Source organism: Rhinoderma darwinii, chromosome 2 (assembly GCF_050947455.1).
Source record: "Rhinoderma darwinii isolate aRhiDar2 chromosome 2, aRhiDar2.hap1, whole genome shotgun sequence".
Taxonomy (NCBI): domain Eukaryota; kingdom Metazoa; phylum Chordata; class Amphibia; order Anura; family Rhinodermatidae; genus Rhinoderma; species Rhinoderma darwinii.
In genome coordinates, this window is record NC_134688.1 from 285,400,698 (window position 1) to 285,424,482 (window position 23,785).

At 39.1% G+C, this 23,785-nt stretch overlaps 1 protein-coding gene across 2 annotated transcripts in view; it reads right to left on the reverse strand.

Annotated features, from left to right (window-relative positions):
• Positions 1–2,881: 2,881 nt before the first annotated feature.
• NKAIN1 (sodium/potassium transporting ATPase interacting 1) overlaps positions 2,882–23,785 on the reverse strand; it is a 28,610-nt gene continuing 7,706 nt past the window's right edge. Inside the window, exons 2-7 of one of the 2 annotated variants that reach the window (XM_075853377.1) lie at positions 20,076–20,213; positions 17,090–17,170; positions 16,680–16,877; positions 15,292–15,352; positions 10,588–10,669; positions 2,882–5,773 (exon numbers count right to left, since the gene is read on the reverse strand). In XM_075853377.1, coding sequence (XP_075709492.1) covers positions 5,764–5,773; positions 10,588–10,669; positions 15,292–15,352; positions 16,680–16,877; positions 17,090–17,170; positions 20,076–20,213 — 570 coding nt within the window. In that variant the 3' untranslated portion in view covers positions 2,882–5,763. Of the gene's footprint in view, positions 5,774–10,587; positions 10,670–15,291; positions 15,353–16,679; positions 16,878–17,089; positions 17,171–18,168; positions 18,245–20,075; positions 20,214–23,785 lie in introns of those variants that run through there. The other variant, XM_075853378.1, reaches the window with a different exon arrangement.

A 23,785-nucleotide genomic window follows, 5' to 3' on the forward strand; every position in this document is an offset into this window, starting at 1 on the left:
CTATAGGGGAAGCTATATGTAGGGCAGCATGGTGGCTCAGTGGTTAGCACTATTGCCTTGCAGCTCTGGAGTGCATATGTGGGCACTATCTACAGGGACTTCTATGTAGGTCACTATCTACAGAGGCTCTATGGGGGTCACTATCTACAGGGGGCTATGGGGGCACTATCTACAGGGGGCACGGTGTGTGTGACAGTGTATGGTACTATTATAATCAGGGACACAGTGTATGGAGCTATTATAATTAGACGTGCAGTGTATGCTGCTTTATTATATTTAGAGGTGTTGAGAATTTTAACTTTGTTCATAGGTGCAGAAATGTTTTAAAAGTGAGAAGCTAAAGACATCTGAGCGGAAAACTGCAGAAATGGGTTATGGCCGGCAGAAATGGGTTATTGCCGGTAGAAATCCATCATAGATGTCTGGACCGGAGGGAGAAGAAAAGAACTAGAATCTGAGACGTCACCGGTGAGTCAGTTAATGTAAATGTTTATTCTGCCTCTAATCAGCACTGTAGTCATTGTATGATCTGCTGCGAGATGATTATGATATGATTTTTTTTTTGTGAAACAGCATCTCCCAGCATATCCTTGCCATTGTTCGGGCCATGCTGGGAGCTGTAATTTTACGCCGTACAAACCTCTACGGCAGGGGTTGCACTAAATTGAGCTGTATTTGTTCTGGTGTTGTATATATGTACTGATCTTGGTTCTGATGCTGTATGTAAGTACTGAGCTTGGTTCTGGTGCTGTATATACGTATGAGATTGGTTTTGATGCTGTGTATATATGTACTGAGGTTGGTTCTGGTGCTGTATATATGTACTGAGCTTGGTTCAGGTGCTGTCTATATGTACTTAGCTTGGTTCAGGTGCTGTCTATATGTACTTAGCTTGGTTCTAGTTCTGTATTTATGTACTGAGGTTGGTTCTGGTGCGGTATATATGAGATTGGCTCTCGTGCCGTATATATGTATGAGCTTTGTTCTAGTACTGTATTTATGTACTGAGGTTGGTTCTGGTGCTTTATATATGTATGAGCTTGGCTCTCGTGCCGTATACATGTATGAGCTTGGTTCTAGTGCTGTATATATGTCAGAGCTTTGTTCTAGTGCTGTATTTATGTACTGAGCTCGGTTCCGGTGCTCTATATATGTATTGAGCTTGGTTCTGGAGCAGTATATGTCAGAGCTTGGTTCTGGAGCTGTAATTATATAGGATATATTTCTAATAACAAAATTGCAGGTCAGATGAAATTGTTCTCAATTCATTGTATATTTAATGGGAAATCTAGTTTTAACCCCTTGAACCGCCACCATGCGGTAATACATGACCTGACAATATTTCCAAACATTCCCTTGTATGTTTTTTTCAGATGCAGCAGAATTCTTAAAATCCACTTTTAAAACCTCACACACTATATGCTAATTACTCATTAGAGGGTCATGGGGCGGTGCCTCTATCCTGATGAGTCACATAGTCCTGCCTCCACACCCACCTTTCCATGTTTGAGTGACATCTCCCTGGCTGATACAACTTTCTCGGATGCGCCATTGCCTTGTGGCACTATACATAATGGGGGGGGGGCTGTGTGGCACTATACACAAGGGGGGCTATGTGGCACTATACACAAGGGGGCTGTGTGGCATTATACACAAGGGGGGGCTTTGTGGCACTATACACAAGGGGGAGCTGTGTGGCACTATACACAAGGGGGAGCTGTGTGGCACTATACACAAGGGGGAACTGTATGGCACTATTTACAAGGGGGAGGGCTGTGGCTCTATCTACAGGGGGCTGAGTGTGGCGCAATCTACAGGGGTCTGTGTGTGGCACTTTCTACTAAGGGGGGCTGTGCTGCACTTTCTACTAAGGGGGGGCTGTGTGGCACTATATACCATGGAGGGGGGCTGTGTGCCACTATATACAGTGGGAGCTGTATAGCGCTGTATACAGTGGGGGCTTTATGGCGATATCTACAGGGGGGCTGTATGGCACTATCTACAAGGGGGAAGTGGGGGCGCTAACTACAAATGGGGTGTGACACTGTCTATAGGTGGGGCTAAATAGCACTGTCTACAGGGGGGCTGTATGGCACATTCTACAGGGGGCACTATTTATAAGGGGGGCTGCTTGTGGCACCCAGGGGGGCCCCGGTCAAGAGTTTGCTATGGGGCCCAGTCTTTCCTAGTTACGCCCCTGTATATCTGCATTACTTTTGTTCTTATTTTCTTAAAGGGAACCTGTCACCTCCGTTATGCTGTCCTCATTAAGTAGCGAATGACACGCTGATTTCAGTGGTCTTTCACTTATATGTTAATCTGAAACCATTTTGGGGAACTTACATTTTAATCTTTACAGTGCCCTGCTAGAGATGTGCCCAGTGTATCCATGAACTGCTGGTCCCTCTACCCTGCCGCTGCTTACGGATTTCTAGCTTTGCACGGTAATAGGGGAAAATCTGTGAATCAGAGACGGCTTGGTGGGAGGGAGAGGCAGCTCATAAATACACTGTCACTACTTTATGCTGACTTCTTATTTTGAGTTAACACTTTGGAGGCTTCGGAACTAATTACTAGTTTTCCATAGAGTTATAGTCTCAAGTTACAATATTTCCAAATTACAATGGTCGTTTTGGAGAAAATCAATCATGACTTGAGGAAGAACTGTATTTGTGCAGTATACATATGGATCCATGCAAAGAAGAAAAAAGGCAAAACATTACATTAAACGGTTGTTAACTGTATTCCAGCTGTATACTTTTCTGACGGATCTGTTTTTCTTCAGTATACATCTGATATCGGGGAAAACGTGACGTGAACCTAGCCTAACACCACATATTTGGCATATATGCAAAAATCCATGAAATAATACAGACAGGGAAAGAATCAAAACACTGTTTAATTCAAATATACAAAAATGGACATAATCTGAGGTACATTATAAAAGAAATCCCATACATACATTAAATTAGACCAGGGTGCATTTTCTTTCATTCCTGGGAATCAGAAGGACCTGTAAGTGTTTTATAAGTTAACTTTGCTGTAATCTCTTCCAGATGGTAAACTCTATGTTCCTACATACCAACGCCTACGGTAATGTAGCACACCATCAAACTCTAAACTCATCATTTATATGGTGTTTGAGAGTGTTTAAACTTCACATATACTAAAATTAATACAAACATCTCTCTCATATTTGTACACATAACACGCATACAGGAGCACTGTACTGACATTGGTACCACTTGATGTCCATATTGTGCTTATGCATGTACGTTATGGTGTTCCTACAATGGCACGGCCATTCTGGCCATTATATACTATTGCATTCACAGTGCAGGTGCAACACCAGTGCCAATATTCCCCATCATATATGTTAAGGAAGCTCAACCATTGTGCTCTGCTATTTGCCCATTTTATCATTACTTTACCGACCAGCATATTTGATTATTGTTGCCTTCTTGCGATCCCTCATTTGTACCCCTGTTTCATCGACAGTGCACACACTATTACATTAGGACTTCATGGCTACAGTGCGTGCCATGCTAAATTTCTCTTCATACAATGGTAGAAAATTCATGTCTAACAAAATAGCAATACATGGGTAGAAATGAACACAATGAATTTGTAAACTGAATATGTGCTATTGCTTTCTTGAAGATATTTATACAAACTGCTCGAAGGTAACATTAAAATTGTTACTTTCCTGAAATGTTCCAGCTGTGACGATGGAGTCACGTACAGACCATTAAGTACCATTAAGGCTAAAACTGACATTTTTGATGTAATCTGTACAGTAGTAGGTTTGCACATTATATATCAAACAACTAAAAAGACAGGAAGTACATAGAATATTCCCACTAATTTCCTCCCAGTAACGGACAAAGTGCCCTCCAAGGATATTGCCACGTTTAGTTTCGTTGTCTGTGTTGCCTCGCTTTCACCTGAGTTTGCAGAATTTAACCATTTACATCCCCATGTAAAATAAGGGATCATTGATTTTATTTTTTACCCCCTTTAACAGATTTTTTATTTCCCTGTAAGAATGACCTGTTAAAATGCTTTTTGACTTTATCCTGGTCAAGTTAAGAGCATCCTCATATTCATTTTCCATTCAGAGTCGTAGATCTTCATCGGAGCTGGCCAAGACATTTCCTTGCCAATGTTAGTAACGTCTTAAAAGGATGCTATTTCTTTGACCAAGGATTATTTGTTCCTTTTAGATATATATAAATAAATGTATAGTAAAGAAATGAGTCAGCACAGAGTACCTATTGAATATAACCTTGTAGAAGCTGTCTCAGTGTTGTGTTCTACCTCTTCAAATCCCTAATGCAAATCCAATTCCACTTTTTACAAACTGCCAATACCGCAGATATTCGGAATATCCCTATCTGAATACCGTGGTCAGTATATGTCAGCCACCTCGTGAATATACAACCTCCAAGACATATATACAATTTTCTTATCTGACTTCTTTTCCAACTATGTCTTTGCTTATTACGGCTATTTTTTGATGTTTTTACAGATATTGCAATCTGAAATAACCATTTACAACCATATCTTTGTGATAGTCTGCACATTTTTGTAAAGTTCAAAAGCTATGTGCCCTTTTGTAACCAATTGTATTGCTCCATTGCATCTAAAACAAAAAGTGAAGCAAATAGTATTTTTCCAAAGTATCCCACCGTTTAGTGTATACAGCCCCTATGCAAACGTAAGTCTTTCACAGTTGCAGATTACAAATAAATCTTGTGTAGTCTGCTCCTGCAGTCATATATGCTTCTCTCCTTCATCTGCTCCCTCTTCTTGCTCACCTACAGTAACTATATGAGGAGATACTGTACTGTACATAGGTCTGAATCGCAGCTGAAAACACAAAGGTGAAGGATTGTTGCATCATATTTTTTATTTTAGATGCATTGGTGCAATAACAAAAAAGAATTGCAAAAGTGTAAATATCCTTTCAATGTCCCCTGCAGTTCTAGAACAGAACTTTGGACATATACAATAAATAACAATAGGTTCTAAGTCAGTTTTTGAAGGAACACAGCCAAGTAGTCAGAATTTTTTTTTTGATCCATTATTGGTGCTTTAGCTAAATTTCCATTGTCATTTTCACAGGTGAGGCTTCTTATTTGCTTCTCACATGACTACAAATAGTCTGACTTTTGTGTTTCCATCTATAGTTCTGTTCTAGACAATACTACTTGTTATGTGACGCTTGGTATCTTAAGATGGCTTCAATATACTATTGGGTGACAGCTGGATACTTAAAGTATGACAATCCCTTAATGTTGTCATATTTGGCAAGGTCTATTGTTCCTCCTGAATAAGAAAAAAATTCCAAAAGCTCAAACAAAAAATGTAAATCTCCTTCCTACTATTCTAAGAGTGGTCTATTTGACGTGGATTTTACTTACAAATAATCTTGTATTACCTACCTAACCTCTGGGGAAGCCATAGCTACCTTATTCCCGGCTGCTCAGTGTTTCACACATAGCCAGTTATGATGGAACCAGCCAAGGCATACAAATGTAATGGAGGTTTATGCCATCCCAAATTAGAAACATAGTTGCAATGCTAAATGAGTGCAACCAGTCCAGATACATCTGAACATTACTACTGCTGTGTTATGGTGTTTTAAGGCATTTCGACCACTGATCAGGAATATAAGTGGGGAACTTAAATGAGATGTGTAGAGTTACGGGAAGGGCTTCGACTGGGTAAGAAGTGCAGTGAATGAAGAATTGTGGAGTAAGTCTAGCCGGGCCTGCAGAAGAAAACACATAAACACGTTTGGTTAGTGAAAAATATAATGGTTACCACATCTACAATACATAAGAATATTATTGTGTACAAGAATGATATGAAACAAAGTAAAAGATAGTAGGCAGGTAAAGGGGGCTAGTGGGCCAGAAATATTGTCTTCTCCCCATTAAATGTGTTGTACTAGGGAAGCATTTCCCATAAGTAATTTTTGTCCTATGGAAGGGCAGCAAGGGTTCGGAGAAAAATACATGAACTGGGGAACTGCTACATGATATGATAAATTATTTGGCCCCTTCCAGATAACCTCTACTATTACATATTTATTGCACTGAATTTGTTTGACCGTCAAAAAAAAATGTCAACAGAGTAAACCTGAGAAAACACATTTTTAGAATTACTACTGTAATTGCATTGTATTTACATACAGAATCTTATTTGTGTGTAGTTTATATTTGTACTATGCTTAACCCCTTCAGGACCAAGCTCATTTTTGCATTCAGGACCAGACCCGTTTTTTCAAATCTGACATGTGTCAACTTATGTGGTAATAACTTTGGAATGCTTTTACCTATCCAAGCGATTATGAGATTGTTTTCTCGTGACATATTGTACTTTATGTTAGTGAAAAAATTTGGTTGATAAATTCATTGCTTATTTGTGAAAAACACCAAAATTTCAAAAAATTATGATTTTCAAATTTTTTATGTATCTGCTTGTAAAGCAGATAGTAATACCACACAAAATAGTTACTAATTAACATTTCTACTTTAGATTGGCATCGTTTTTTGAACATCCTTTTATTTTTCTAGGATGTTACAGGGCTTAGAACTTTAGCAGCAATTTCTCATATTTTTAAGAAAATTTTAAAAGGCTATAGTTTCAGGGGCGAGTTTAGTTCTGAAGTGGTTTTGAGGGCACTATATATTAGAAACCCCCATAAACACCCCATTTTGAAAACTGCACCCCTCAAAGTATTCAAAACAGCATTCAGAAAGTGTTTCAACCCTTTAGTCATTTTACTGGAATTGAAGGAAAGTAGAGGTGAAATTTTCAAATTTTTTTTTTTTTTTGCCAAAACTCATGTGTAATAAAAAAAATTCTGTAACATAGAAGTTTTTACCCGAGAAATGCATCTCAATATTTATTGCCCAGATTCTAACGTTTTTAGAAATATCCCACATGTGGCCCTAGTGTGCTAATGGACTGAAACACCGGCCTCTGAAGCAAAGGAGCACCTAGTGGATTTTGGGGCCTCCTTTTTATTAGAATATATTTTAGGCACCATGTCAGGTTTGAAGCGGTCTTGTAGTGCCAAAACAGTGGAAACCCCCAAAAGTGACCCCATTTTTTAAACTACACCCCTCAGGGAATTTATCTACGAGTATAGTTAGCATTAAAACGTAGAATTTTTACAATTTTTCAAGGAATAAAGGAGAAAAAGCAACCCAACATTTGTAAAACAATTTCTCCCGATTAAGGAAATACCCCATAAGTAGTAATAAACTGCTGTTTGAACCCATGGCAGTGCTCAGAAGGGAAGGAGCGCCATATGGATTTTGGAGCACTGATTTTAGTGGAATGGTTTTCAGTGCCGTGTCGCGTTTGCAACACACTGGAGGGACCTAAACAGTGGAAACTCCCCAAAAGTGACCCCATTTTGGAAACTATACCCCTAAAGGAATTTTTTTAGTGGTATAGTTAGCATTTTGAACCCACAGTTTTTTTGATGAATTTATTGGAATTAGTCTGTGAAGATGAAAATCTACTTTTTTTCTGAAAAAACATAGAATTTTCTAATTTTTATAAGGAATAAAGGAGAAAAAGCAATCCAACATTTGTAAAGCAATTTCTCCTGATTACGGCAATACCCCATATGTGGTAATAAACTGCTGTTTGGACCCACTACTGGGCTCAGAAGGGACGGAGCACCATTCGGATTTTGCAGCTCAGATTTTGCTGAATTGGTTTCTGGGGACCATGTGGCATTTGCAGAGACCCTGTAGTACCAGTATAGTAGAAATTAGCAAGGGTCTAAAGCGAAAAAGCGCAATTTCGTTTTTGGAATGGAGATTTTACTAAATTGGTTTTTGGCACCATTTTGCATTGCGCTGAGGTACCAGTATAGTGAAAACCCCCGAGAAGTGACACCACTTACGAAACTGCACCCCTCAAGGAATTCATCTAGAAGTGTAGTGAGCGTTTTGACCCCAAAGGTTTTACAGAAATTAGTGCACAGTAGATGGAAGATTGAAAATTGCCATTTTCCACAGATATGCTATTTCAGTGCCCAATGAGTTGTATCCATCTTGTACCACTGGAGACACACACTCCATAAATAGTTAACTCCTTCGGGACGAAGCCATTTTTTATTTTCGTTTTTTATTTTTCCATCAATAGAGTGGTGTGAGGGCTTATTTTTTGCGGGAGGAGTTGTAGTTTCTTTTAGTACCATTTATAGTTCCATATAATGTACTGGGAAACGGAAAAAAATTATTTGCGGGCTGAAAATGGATAAAACTGCGATTCCTCAATTCTTTTTTGGGTTTTGTTTTTACGGCTTTCAGCGTGCGGTAAAAATGACAACTTATCTTTATTCTGTGGCTCAATAAGATTACGGTGATACCAAATTTATATAGGTTTTTATATATTTTACTACTTTTATTGATAATAAACTTTTTGTTTAAAAAAAAAATGTTTTGTGCCCCCACATTCTGAGAGCCGTAACTTTTCTATTTTTTCACTGATTGAGCAGTGTGAGGGCTTATTTATTTATCGGGATTTTTTGATCGCTTTTTATCAACAAAAAAAAATGTAAATCTAAGTTGACAAAAAAAACAGCGATTTTGGCGGTTTTATTTTTTTTATTTTTTACGGCGTTCACCGTGCACATTAAATAACAATATATTGTAATAGTTCAGACTTTTACGGATGCAGCGATACCAATTTTGTTTCCTTTTTTTATTTTTGACATTACTTTAGGGGGAAAATGGGAAAAGGGGGGGTTTTTTAACTTTTAATATTTAAATAAAAAAATCACTAGTTTTTCACTTTTTTTCACACACTTTATTAGCGCCCCTATGGGACTTGAACCAGCGATTGTTAGATCACTGGTACAATATACTGCAATACTAACGTATTGCAGTATATCGTCATTTTTACAGACATCTCTTAAGCCCTGCCACAGGGTATGTTCACACGCAAACGCAAAATACGTCTGAAATTACGGACAGTTTCTGTGCCCGCTTCATCCTCAGGGCGTTACTGTACGCCCATTTGTGGGAACGCACCGCTAAAAATGACGTACAGTATCGCTGATATGCGGGAAGGGGTTAAAGAGGCTGTGTCACTAGTTTAGTAATGCCCTATCTCCTAGCTAATCTAATATCCGCTATCACGCTAATAATGCTAGTGAAAATTGTGTCCCAAAAAGTTTATTATTTCAAAAGTTATAAGCTTTCTTCTAAATATGTAAATTAGCCTTTATTAGAAAAGTGGGTTCCTGAGACAAGCGATTCCCCTGAGGTGGAGCTACGTCACAGCATAGAGCCAGCTGGAGGTTATGTCTGGTCATTGTCCCGTCGATCCGTTGAAGGAACTGTGGGAGTAAGTGACGGCACAGCGTGATCTCATGAGATCACGCTGTGCTGTGACCTCACGAGATGATGCTGTGCTGTGACTAAAGCTTTTGCATGAATGAAGAGAAGTGTATGATTCTGATTGGTCAGCGTCATACACTTTTCTTTACAACGCCCACTTCGTTAAAGTTAAAAAAAAAACGCTTAGTTGGGCTTTTACCAAAAATTTGCTAAATGTTAAGATGCTCATAACTTTGTCACTAATAAACTTTTTTTTTATTTTTAAAAAACACAGTTATCTACAACACAGCACCTATTAGATCAGGTAGGTGTCAGGGAAGTATGAAACTGGTGACAGTGCCTCATTAAGTCCCTTTCACATAGGCTGATGATCAGACGAACGAGTGCACTTTCGATCAACGAGCAAACGCTCATTCGTCGGCTGTTCACAATTCGTTTGCAGCACATCTTCCAATGTAAAAAGGGATGTGCTGCCAACAATAATAAAACGTTTGCACTAACAATCATTCGGTCGCAAAGTACCGATGACTACTCCATCTAAATGGAGCTAAATGAGCACCAATTGACTTGCTATATCGTTGTATGTGTAAAAGGACCCTTATCTAGGCTTCCATTAATACAGTAAAGCTGTCATTAACTTGCCCACCCTCTAATGATAATGAGATGATTCCCCTAATCCTGTGCAGCAAATCAGACAAGTAAGCTACAGAGAACAGGAAATATAAGTTTAATGTAACTGCTCTAATAGTCAGTGTGAAAACGGTAATATTTAAATATTTTTTATTTATTTAAATGTTTACATTTCTGAAGATACATTCCCTTTAAGAAACAGCACAATGAGAAGTAGTCACTCAATCACAAAATTGAGCAAATGTGTTTTAGGATTAAATTCAGCTGATTCAACACAGCCAGGCTTAATTGTAGCCAGCCATGTTCAGTACATATTGAACCTTATTATGGAAGTGAAGTAATCATTCTCTTGTGGAGTCAAACATGGTCATAAGAAGTGCTCATGGTGTAAATTGGTGATGTGTCGCCATAATTTTGCCTGTGGTGTTGCTGGAGAATATGAGTACTGGTCCTTAGCGCTGGGGCAGGACTTATTACATAGTATTCTAACATTCTCCGACCAATTGGCCAGAAAATATTTATCTTCAAATGCTTAACAATGGTGATAAGTATACAAAGGCATCACAAGTGGCATATGTAACAGACGTACTTGTACAGTGGCTGCAATTGGAGGTGTGATGTCTTCATGGGAGCCTGATATCCGTAGGAATCATAGGAGCCAATGAAATCAACTGCAAAAAAAAAAGAGAATAAGTGTAGTCAATGATCAGAAGGTCAATTATGTTTTAATATTTTCCCTTGATGTAATCCTTATTTAACTAACGTAAAATGCATTTGGAATCTCTAATATTCTCACATTTTTGTGATCGTGTTCTACATTGTAATTATCCGTCTGTTTTGTTTGGAGTGTTTCATCTTTGTGCGTTATTAAGCATTAAAGGCTATATAAACTTTTGAAGACTTTGTTTTTCAGTGTTTAGTGCAACTTTGTAATTTATTTTTATTTAAAAAAAAACATTTTTTTTAGTTTTCCAGATGCAGCTTCTATGTATCCCCGTTAGGTCAGCGGGATTGAAGGCTTTGGTGACAGCAGGCAGGGTCGGCGTCAGCACGCGGCGAACCAGGGCAAATGCCATGGCCCACTACACTTGGGGGGGCCCACTCGGCCACCGGGTTCTGATGTCGTCACAGCATCGCTGTCCATATATGACAAAATTTGCTCATTACATTCAGTATTTAATTGTCAAAAACACCAAAATTTCGTGAAAAATGGCAAAAATTAGCATTTTTATAAATTTAAATATATCTGCTTGTAAGACAGGCAGTTATACCACACAAAATTGTTGCTAATTAACATCCCCCATATGTCTACTTTAGACATCTATTTTTGAACATCCTTTTATTTGGAGGTTATAAGGCTTAGAACTTTAGCAGCAATTTCTCACATTTTCAAGAAAATTACAAAAGGCTATTTTTACAGGGGCCAGTTCAGTTGTTAAAGTTGTTAAAGGGAATGTGTTGCCAGAAAAACATGTTTTTGTTTTTTTAATTAAACATTTAGTGTGTAGGTGTGTAGGTGATTAAACATTGTTCAAATTTTTTTTATTTTTTTCAGGAGTCAGGAAATATTATAAATTAGATTCTAATTTATAATATTTCCCATTGCTGGTCACTAGATGGAGCTATTCCCAAAATTGCAGCATTGCAAAATTGGGTAAAAAGCCCTCGCTCTAGTGAGCTCTCAGCATCCCCCCCTCCTTTATCCTGGCTAGTGCCGGGATAAACGAGGGGTTTGAACGGTGTATCCTCCTACACTGTGTGTCGCCATTTTTTGAGCTAACACACAGTGTAGTAGGTTTACATACAGTAGTAAACGTACACAAACACGAACATACATTGAAATCTCTTACCTGCTCCTGCCGCCGCGGCTCCCTCCGGCCCGTCCGCTCCGTCTGCTGCCGCTGGTCCAAGTGCACAAGTCCGGAAGCCGCGACCGGAAGTAGTAATCTTACTGTCCGGCCGCGACTTCCGGTCCACAGGAAAATGGCGCCGACGGCGCCAATTTCAAATTGGACTGTGTGGGAGCGGCGCATGCGCAGTTCCCACACAGACGGCGTACACAGAAGTGGATGGGACGGGAGCCGTTCGCAGTCCCTATGGGACTGTGGCTGCCGTATTCCATGTCTGTATGTGTCGTTAATCGACACATACAGAAATGGAACAAAAAATGGCAGCCCCCATAGGGAAGAAAAAGTGTAAAAATAAGAAAAAGTAAAACACAAACACACAAATAAATATAAACGTTTTTAATAAAGCACTAACATCTTTAACATATAAAAAAAAAAATTGTGATGACACTGTTCCTTTAATTGGCTTTGAGGGCCTTATATATTAGAAACTTCCAATAAGTCACCCATTTAAAAAAACTTCTCCCCTCAAAGTATTCAAAACAGCATTTAGAAAGTTTCTTAACCCTTTAGACGTTTCACAGGAATTAAAGCAAAGTAGAGGTGAAACTTACAAACTTCTTTTTTTTTTGCAGCAATTCATTGTTAATAATTTTTTTTTGTCACACACAAAGTTTTACCAGAGAAACACAACTCAATATTTATTGCCCAGATTCTGCAGTTTTAGGAAATATCCCACATGTGGCCCTAGTGTGCTTATGGACTGAAGCACAGGCCTCAGAATCAAAGGAGCACCTAGTGGATTTTGGGCCTCCTTCTTATTAGAATATATTTTAGGCACCGTGTCAGGTTTGAAGGGCTCAAATTTAGCAGGAATGGTTTGCGGAGGCCATGTCGCAATTGCAAAGCCCCCGAAGGGACAAAACCGTAGAAACTCCCCACATTTTGGAAACTACACCCCTTGAGGAAATTATATAGGAGTATAGTGAGCATTTTGAACCCACAGGTTTTTTGTAGAAATTATTGGAAGTAGGCAATTCAAATTTCAAAGATTTAGCTAACTTTTTCTCCTTTCCACAAGGACTAAAGGAGAAAAAGCAAGGCCATGTCGTATCTGCAAAGCCCCTGAGGAACCATAACAGTGAAAACACCCAAAAAGCCACTTCATTTAGGAAACTACACACCTTGTGGAATTAATCTAGGGGTGTAATCAGCATTTTGACCCAGCAGGTGTTTTGTAGATTTTATGAGAATTGGGCAGTAAAAATAAAAACAATCCTTTTTCTTCAATACGACGTAGTTTTAGCTCAAAACTTTCCTTTTTTCAACAAATAAAGGAAAAAAAGAACCCCAACATTAGTAAAGCAATTTCTCCCGAGTACGGCAATACCCCATTTATGGTAATAAACTGCTGTTTGGGCACACATTAGGGCTCAGAGGGGAAGGAGCGCCATTTGGCTTTTGGAGTACAGACTTTGCTGGATTGGTTTCTGGGTGCCATGTTGCATTTGCAAATTCCCTGTAGGACCAAAACAGTGGAAACCCCCCAGGAGTGACCCCATTTTGGAAACTAAACCCCTCAAGGTATTCACCTAGGGGTGTAGTGAGCATGTTAACCCCGCAGGTGTTTTGCAGAAATAAGTGTGTGCGCTCGATGTTGCAGAGTGAAAATGTGATTTTTTCCATAGATATGCCAATATGTGGTGCCCAGCTTGTGCCACCATAACAAGACAGCTCACTAATTATTATGCTATGTTTCCCGGTTTTAGAATCACCCTACATGTGGCCCTAATCTTTTTCCTGGACATTCCACTAGGCTGAGAAGTGAAAGAGTACCATTCGAAGTTAAGGCCTAATTATCGATTTACAAAGTATTGGTTCAAAATTGTAGGGCTCTGATGTGAAATAATAAAAGAAATCCCTGAGAAGTGACCCCATTTTGGAAACTACACCCCACAAGGCATTTATTAAGGGGTTTAATGAGAATTTTCACCCCACAGGTCTTTTCCATAAACGATTGCGCTGCAGATGGTCCAAAGTAAACATTTACATTTTTCCCTAGATATGCCATTTCAGAGGCAAATATGTCCCGCCCAGCTGGAGACACACACCCCAAAAATTGTTAAAAGGGTTCTCCCGGGTATGGTGATGCTATATATGTGGAAGTGTTTGGGCACACTGTAGGGTTCAGAAAAGAGGAAGCGCCTTTTGGCTTTTGGAGCGTGGATTTTTCTTGGTAGTAGTTTTGTTTGGAATTTTACTCGTATTTCCGTTTACAATGTGGGGGTATATGTAAGCTTGGAAGAGTACATCAGGGGCATAGTCAGGTGGTATAATAATGGGGTAAAAAAACCACAATAAAACAATCCATAGATATTTGTTACACTGTCACACAATCCTTTATGTACAGGCCAGTGTCGCACTGATGAACGGTGTCCTTTCTTATCCCCCTTTTACACGCTCTGCACCTTTGCAGTTTGGGGAATTTTGATGGAAAAGTGTTGTCCTGGTATAATACGGGCACCCTAGCTTCCAGCAGATATGTTTGGGCCCTACCCTTCCTGGTTCCCTAATTTTAGGGCCTTGATAAATCGCCTCTTGAAACAGAAGAAATGTTCCCCTCAGGCCTGCACAACTTCATATTTTTTATTTCCTGGCTTATTGGAGCCTTAACTAATTTCATTTTTCATAGACGTAGTGTCATGGGGGCTGCTTTTTTGCGGGATAAGCTGTAGTTATTATTGGTACCATTTCGGGGGAAAATGCGAATCTTTGTTCTTTTTTTATCCTATTCTATGGGAGGCAAGGTGACCAAAAAACAGCAATTCTGGCATAGTTTTTTAGGGTTTTTTCATACAGCGTTCATCATGCTGTATAAGTTCCAGTACGATTCCGGCGATACCTAATTTATAGCACTTTTTTATGTTTTACAACTTTTTGCACAATAAAATTACTTTTGTAAAAAGAATGTCTTTTTTTCTGTCTCCATGTTGTGAGAACCATCAGTTTTAAAACTAATTGTCGAGGGAGCGGAATGAGGGCTTGCTTTTTTGCGAGATGAGCTATAGTTTTTAAAGGATACCATTGTTGGATACATGAGACTTTTTGATCACTTTTTATTCCATTTTTTTGTAGGGCAAAGTGACCAAAAAAACAAATTTTGGCATTATTTTTTAAGGTTTTTTTTACGTCGTTTACGTAATAAGACTTCCCCGTTCTATCTGCGGGCTCCTGGGCCATGCACGGACCGTGGAAACCACGGTCGTGTGCATGGCCCCATGGGAATGAATGGGGCCGCAATTCTCCCGTGGATTTTCGGGGGATTGCGGCCGCAAAAGCAAGTTCGTGTGCATGGGGCCTAAGTCTAACGCCTTTCCGGTGTGTCAGTTAAAAAAAATCACATTTCTAATTATATATTATGAAGGCACCTTATAAATAATACTCACAGCTGTCTTCTTCATCCATAAAAACTTTGCTGACATAACAGGCATACACAAAGCCAAAGAGCTGTGAGTAGGCGGAAAAAAGAAAGAAAAATTATAGAATATAAATAAAGGGAACACATTTTCAAATGCGAATTTTAAACATTTTAAATTGGGTTTTGTTTATAGGTTAAGTAAGGCCTGTATAGAACCTTAACTTCTTGTGACCTACAAGTACAGTAACAAATGAATATTATTTTGTGTGGGAGGGTGACTCACATCCTTGAGCACTGACTCGGGAACTATACCATACTTGGCAGACTTGCTTAGAAACAACAAGGTAATTGGAAATTGGAGATTGGGTGAGCCATTAAGTGGGTGCATAATCTCCAACTAGATCTGTTAATAAGGCCATGTACCAGATGCCCCATGTTTATAGTCAGACCTGTCAGTGACAGATTCACTTTAACAAGAAACAATAGGCCCATTTATAGAATTACAGATTCTAAATATTGGATATCAATATAACCATACACAGGCAATTGATTCATTGACACTAACAACTATTGACACATTTGCCAATGCTCAAATCCCCTGTGTGCAAATATTGACATTAATAGATTTTGGGACACTCATGAGCGGTGAATACAATTTCTATAGGGGTAGAATTGAGTTTATTGCACCAAGGTTTTCCAAATAAAGTGTATTAGATCTCTCGCGCACATGAGTTATTCCCATCCAATCATTGACTCAGGCTTTAGAATTAGGTTCTATATCACCAATCTAAAGCACAGTTTCGGAGCAATGCTCAGACTGACCTCATACATATTTGACACATACTCTGAAATTAGTACTCAGAAGAACATGCAGCCAGGCATCAGTAGGTCACAGACTTTTCACTCAATAGTCATGTATATTGATTATAGATACGTTATAGCTATCTACTATGTGTTCTCAGTTATACTAATATTTGTGTACGTGTAGTTATTTTATTTGGTACTTGCATTTGATATATTGATTACGACGTGCATAGTCAGCTGTTCTCTTCAACACACATAATAACTATTTTATGGCTTTAATCAAATGAATTGAATTCTTAATTAGCTTTACAGGCTTTAGTTAGATATACAATTATGACCTTCAGTCTCCGCAAAACTTTAATTTTATACAAAAGCAATGAGAGGGTTCATGCCGACACTCTTTGTCTTTGCCGCTGTTGGTTGAAGAGGTATATGAAGTGAAAAATAGATAGGCAGGTAATAATTTTCTCTCATTTACATCCCTCTTGGACACTGCAGACACCCCATAGGTATAATTATGGGGGTTTGGGAAATCAACAGCATTTCTAGTCGAGTCTGTAATTATTAATGGACCCTCAAAGCAAGAACTCTCATGTTTTCATTCATGCTCACCGCCAAAAAAATCTGTAGTGCACTGCTCAGAGCTTCAATGTAGGGGTAATCGAGCAGACAGCCAGTCACTGTGACCATGTGATGATCAGCCAGTGATAGGGGTGGTGTACGAACAGGTGTCACAAGGCAGCCTGGCCCATTCTCCATCCACCATGACCGATGCAAGGAGGTGTTAAAATTCATTATCAGGTCCCTGTGCTGGAAACATCAATGACAGGAATGACTCAAAAACAGTATATTTAGTCAAAGACACGATCAGATTCCATCCTTTTTAAAGGTTTGGAAACTTTTTTGTGATCCCACAGGATGGAATCTTAGAAGTAATAGTCATAAAAGTGATATCAAATATAGTAATACATGTACGAGGATAAAAGAATTCAGTGTCCTGAAGATAGTAGATAATGTCTTACCTGTGATAAATGCCCTACTTCCAGGTAAAAACAGATTATAAAGGCATTCCATGCCACCCATATTGCCAGCCACACAGAATACTGCATAAAAACAAAATAGAATATAAATATAAAAGTTGTAATAGAATTCAATGTAAAGCTTGCCAACAGTTAAGATTCCCCTATGAACATGTAAGTTTGGTTCGGATGGAGATAAGCAGTTATGAGACACTTCTGGCGCTGTCATGTCTCAGATGGAATGGTAGAATTTCCCTTGACATCAGATAGTCTCACATAGACATTAAACTGTTGGCTGATACCTCCAAAATTATTAGAATCGCCAACAAATATTTAACGTCTGCGGCCTCCTAAAGACAGAAAATAATGTGGGGATAATTTAACCGCTTGCCGCAAGTGTACGTCATTGTCAGTAAGGGGGGGGGCAGTATGGAGCGGGTTCACGGGCTCCATAAATAGTTTTATAATTAATTTCCAAAAAGAGAACATCGAAATGGAGTTAAGTAAGATAGCAAACGCTGATTTCCATTCACTGTCTGTTGTCACGGACCCCAGTTCTGATTTGAAAGAAAAGTTTGTATGCATATCCATCTAAATCGGTTGCCGTAGTGTATAATATTTATATATCAGGTGAAGCGCTGTTTGTGGAATAATCAGAGCTCATTCTAGCGGTGTTAGAGCCTGCCAGATGTTTGCCTGCTCTTTTGTTTTTACAAAAAAGCTTTTTAGCTGGTTAGATTGAAAATGTAAGGCCGGATTCCCATGTAGTATAAACGCTGGGGAATTTCCGCAACGGAATTCTGTGCGCAAATTCCACAGCATTTACAGTAGTAAATTGTATGAGATTTAGAAAATCTCATGCCCATGCTGCGGAAAAAAATCGCAGAGTAAACGTTCAGAAATTGGCCTGTGATTTTAAATCTGCAGCATGTCAATTTATGCTGCATTTTCGTTGCTTTTCAGTTGCGAGTTTTCCCCATTGAATTCAATGGGGATGTAAAACCTGCAACAAATAGCCAAGTGTTGTGACTTTTCAGTCGCAAAAAAAGCAACTCAGAAAAAAAAAACACGTTTATACTTACAACCCAGGCGTTGTCATAGCGACGCTATCTTCTGTTCTTCTTCCAGGCCAGCCTCCTGGGATGACGTTTCATTCCATGTGACTGCTGCAGCCATTCACAGGCTGCAGCCGTCACATGGGCTACAGGGTCATCTCAGGAGGCCGGACTACTTGTCAACAGACGGACGCGTCGCCATAACTACGGCCGGGGTAAGTATAAACTTTTTTTCTAGCACTGCTTTTTGCATTGGAAATTCCGCTCGAAAAACTGCACCATAATGTGGTTCAGTTTTTCGGATGGAATGTGCTGCGGGTTCTAGGTCGGATATGATGTGTAGTCTTTACGGCTTTAGAATGGACTACTCTCCCTATTTCCACCTATTAAAGCTGATAAGGGTTTAACAGCATTCCCTTCTCAGAGATAGTGTTAGACTTGATCACGTGATCGTTGGATCACTTGCACAATATACTGCAATACATATGCTTAATAGGAGCAAGAAGATGGCAGACCTGGGGGCCTTAGGGGGGTAGCAGTAGGCCCCCAGTCTGCTATGATAACTATTGGCACCACGTTACCGCATCTCAGGGGGGCGATGGGATGACAGAGGGGGCTGACCCCCCCTTTCTAACAGCGTAGATGCCGCGGTTGCTGTTGACTCCTGGGATCAGAGTTATTTGCGATCCTTGTCGTTGCAGTGAGGTGTCAGCTGTAACATACTCACTCTTCCCGGCTAAGACATAACTGTACGTCAAATTTCGGGAAGGAGATAATTGTCCTATATAATATTGAGGATGAAGATTCCTCCATTAACTTCCCCTGGATTATTCGGTTATCTTAAAATAGATCGGACAATCTTCCTAATATCACCGCCCTGTTACTTTAACATAAAACATACATGCAGTATTGCTGCACTTTTCACTTTGCAATGGTAATGCACATTTTAGCTGCATCACAACATAAAGTCTGAACTTTGCCTAACATCTTCCCTTAAGTAGTTTTACACGGACAGATATTCGTCCGTGTTTACCACCTTTACGAGTGCTGATCGACAATACAGATTGTCAAACGGTGCTCGTTGGCTCCATTTAAACAGAGCAATGACAGTTAAGTATGGAGATGAAACAATGCATTTGCATCATGTAGGAAGCACATCTTCCTGTTTACACAGAGGGATGTGCCAACTAGTAACCTCTTTTTGCCTGTTTAAAAGATCAGCAGATGAATGATTGGGAACAAACGTTTCTGTGGAATCCTGTGTTTGGCCGCCTCGCTCTTGGGATGTGTTGTCCATACATTTGTCGTCCAACAAGTCATTATTTCAGCAAAGTAAACAGAAGTGGTGTAGGTCTGGACAGCGGCAGCGGGGATAAGGAGAATCTTTAAGAAGGTGAGTAAGTATATGGCTATGTTTATTATTTTTCTGCTTTAGGCAGTTATGCAAACGTTTTGGTAATCCCAGAAAACACCTTTAAATGAAACAACTCCTGCAACAATAGCTGGTCAATAATCACAATCTTTGGGACCAAAAAGTATTAGGCCCCCTTCATTAGTTAGACATTTGCGTATACAATAATTATACAGTATGTAATCTCAGTAATCTAGTCCTTTTTGCCCAAACACCAAACCACAGATTTTTAACCTACTGATTTATATCACTCTGTTATCCAATACTATACCAATTTAAGACCGGATAAAACTAGACCAGACAGGCAGAAACTGCGCCAAACTTATCACAGTGGTGCACTTTTTTGCCATTTTTTTTGCATTTTTTGCTTAGTAAATCTCCCACTCTGTCTGGGTGGTCAAATCCCATTTATGGGTTGTTTAGAAGGTACTGAATGAATTTATGATTAATATACCTATGTGTATTTTATCTACATCATCCTCTACAATTGTAGTAGCTGTTTAGCTGAAATGTTATTACTTACCAAGATCAGGTATCTAGATCTGTAATGTAAAGTGCCGAATATCCCCAGGATGACAGCCATAATGTGCAGGAAATTGGCTAATATTGGAGCCCACTGGTAGCCGAGGAAGTCGAATATTTGCCTTTGTAGTGCAGCTGCCTATCATAATTTAATACAAAAATCCATGAGGTAAATGGTCAGTCTCTCAAGGTAGTAAAGTGGTCAAGCATTATGATTTGTTGGACCAAAGGGAACAAAGTGACCTAATGATAATTCACAACTTCCATTCAATATTTATAGGGCCTTTCCACGGGCTTTAAAAATGCTATTGAATCAGGCAAACACATGCACAAACTAAATAGTGTGTGTATATTATACTGCAAAGGTGCAGGGAACAAGAGGGTTAAAACAATACTATCAATAATATTGAAGAAGCATTTATTGATTAAAAACCTTAACTGGATTATTGAAAAGAAAGTATTTAAAGCACCACAATGCACTCAAATATATTTGCACACAGAAATATACGGTGCATTTTTTAGAAGTATTCAGACCCTTATAATTCTCTCCTTTTACTCATTAATCATATACTGAAAAATTGTAACCGGTGATATTTAAAAACATTTTTTTATGTCAAAAACTGTACATATATCATCAGATTGTAATTTGGCATATTGGAAAAAAACATAGGTGGGTTTTGTCAGCACTGTCATCGCTATGTCAGAGATTCACAGTTTCAGAGAGTGACGGAAAACTTTGATACCCCAACAATGTTATTTTCTGAATTCCCCTTTAAATATTACCAAGGTAAATGAACTTTGAAAATTGGTCGGCTATTGGAGAAATGTTTTTAGTGGAGTCATATTTATAGGAGTATTTCAACCAAAGATATTGATGGCATAGCCACAGGATACACCATAACTGTCCGGTAGGCGGGAGTCCCTTATTTTTTAATCCACGGCTTTCGGTGGTGGCCTCAAATAGGAGAAGACGAGGAGCGCCTGCTATGAGGCTCTTTCTATTGACGTCTATAGGAGCCAAGTGCGCGTCTATATGATACCTGGAGGACTCAGCTTAGCCATACATGGTATTACATAGTTGCTTGCAGTATTTCCCAGAAACACCAGCTGATTGCCAGCATTTTCTCATTTAGGCCTCTTTCAGCCTAGCGTAATTTGTAAACATACTTAATACGGACCCGCGATACGGACGTATTACGAATGATATTGCATCAGTATGCCATCAGTATTGCATCAATATTACATATCCGTATTACTGATGGGCTGTCTTCTAGGGAGATAATTAAATGACATAAGACAGCTCCTTTGAAAAAATGGATGAGATACGGACCAAATACAGGTGCATCCATATTTTAATCACTCTCCATAGACTTGAATGGGTGTTTTCCATCCGCAATATGCATCAAAGTAGTGCATGCTGCATTTTTAAAAGAAAATTTTATACACCTATGTGAATACCGTCATTGAATGACATTAGCTCTGTATTACGGTCTGTAAAAAAAAATGGTTGGAATACGGATGCAACATACGCTCGTCTGAAAGAGGCTTCAGAAAGCAGTTGTCCAGATGGGTCAATCCATTTAAAACAAAGGAGGAAATACCAAATTCTGAAATTCATATTCAATATTTCAAAGATTATACTTTTTAGAGTATGTCCACATGCAGAAGTTTGTTACAAACAATTCTAAATGGGATTTGCAGAAATGTGGCACATGTTGCATAAATAACCCAATTTAGATATGGAATACCCAGTTCAGTATGGGACGTAATTTCTACAACAAATCTACCACGTGGAACATACCCTATCTCAAATTATTATGCTGATAAAATAATTTGTAATGAGAAATTTTGGATTAAATTAGAAAACAAAACATTATTACTAGTGCTTTCCGATTTATGGATCCCAATGTGTATATATAATACATATCTAGTTACATATTGCACATGTATTATCCGACCATAGATGCAGAACCTGGTAGTGCAGAGCACTGAATTTAAATATCTCCTAGTCTTGACGGGTAGTCTTCCCATTTCTGTGTGTACGTATATAAAGGCTGGTTGGGCACAGAGAACAGAGAGAACAAATAGGCGCTACATAGGGTGAGTAAACGGAGGCTCACCTTCAGGTGTTGTGCATGGATAGGCACAAGACTATTGCGGAGCCAGTTGGTTAGGAAGGATGCTGCCGCTGCTGTAATCCCTAGAGCGTCAGGCGCCAACCTCGCCGGGGAGTAAATGCAGGTAGACAAAAACAATGGGAACTAGGTGGGATCCACTGTGAAAAAGAGACACCATCCAGGCGCAATACTTGCACGAGTCCAACACGTTTTTAGGAAAAAATATAATTTATTGTCTAAAACAATAGATAATCATAAAATGTACATAAAAAAGAGAGTGTCTCTTGAGGTACAACGCGTTTTCGGGGAAACAGAACCCCTTTATCAAGTAAACATGACTACATTGTCTCATATTTACTTGATAAAGGGTTTCTGTTTCCCCGAAACGCGTTGTACCTCAAGAGACTCTCTCACTTTTTTATGTACATTTTATCATGATCTATTGTTTTACACAATAAATTATATTTTTTCCTAAAAACGTGTTGGACGTGTTGGAAGTATTGCGCCTGGATGGTGCCTCTTTTTCACAGTGGATTCCATCTGGTTCCCATTGTTTTTATCTACCTGCATTTCTGTGTGTAGTATAAGTAGTGTGAGAGTCCTAAAGTGGGGACAGGGTCACCCATGTTTTAGTTAACAGAAGTGCATCAGCGTGGATAACTTTCACAATGCTCAATCCGCACTGACTCAGTTGAGAAGCATATGTAATTTATTCATGAGGGTTTTACAGTCTTAGTACCGTCCCTTTCTGCACCCTCTAAGCTCCTTGCTCTTCTGCTTGCTGTAAATTGGAGACAAGTAGTATTTGGGATTGAAAAGAGTGTATATGAACAAACTCACTGGACTGAAAAATGGAAGACGCTGAAAAATCAGACACATGGAATTGTGAGACAGCACAAAATAAGGAAAGAAAATCCAGATGGTGTGGGCAGTGATAATTCCAGAATGTCATTAAAGAGGAATATATATTTCTGTATTTGAGAATAATATAAAATAATAAATTCATTGCCGTAGAGCCCTCTCCATGTCACTGAGGTTTATTTGGCTTAGTATATGTGTAGCAGTGAGTAATTTGTCATTTGTAGTTTATAATTATTCTAAAATCTGAAGGAAATCATTTGCACTGACCTCATTTTTTGCATGTGCTTTTCCACATCAGCCAATCTCAGCACACAGAGCCACAGTGTATAGCATGGGGCAGGGATAAAGCAGCGGCCTGAACTACTGAGACAGGAGATATATTTTCAGGCAACCAAAGACTTCAACAGACATTGCAGCTAAGATGGAGTCACTGACCATAGCCGAGGCCTAAGGGTATGTTCACACAGGGCGGATATGCTATGTAAAAATACATAGCCCTTCTGTCCTAAGTCCAGCAGGAAATTCGAGCTGAAAAACCGCACCAAATTGTGCTGCAGTTTTTCTGGCAGAATCTCTACTGCGGAAAACAGTGCTTGAAAAAAGATGTGATTGGCTGCAACAGTCACATGGGATGAAACAAATAGCTGTACAATAAAGGAATGTTGGCCATGATTGGTTAGTAAGTATTAACCTTTTTATTAATTTTACATTTAAAAAAAGTTGCTGCAGAATT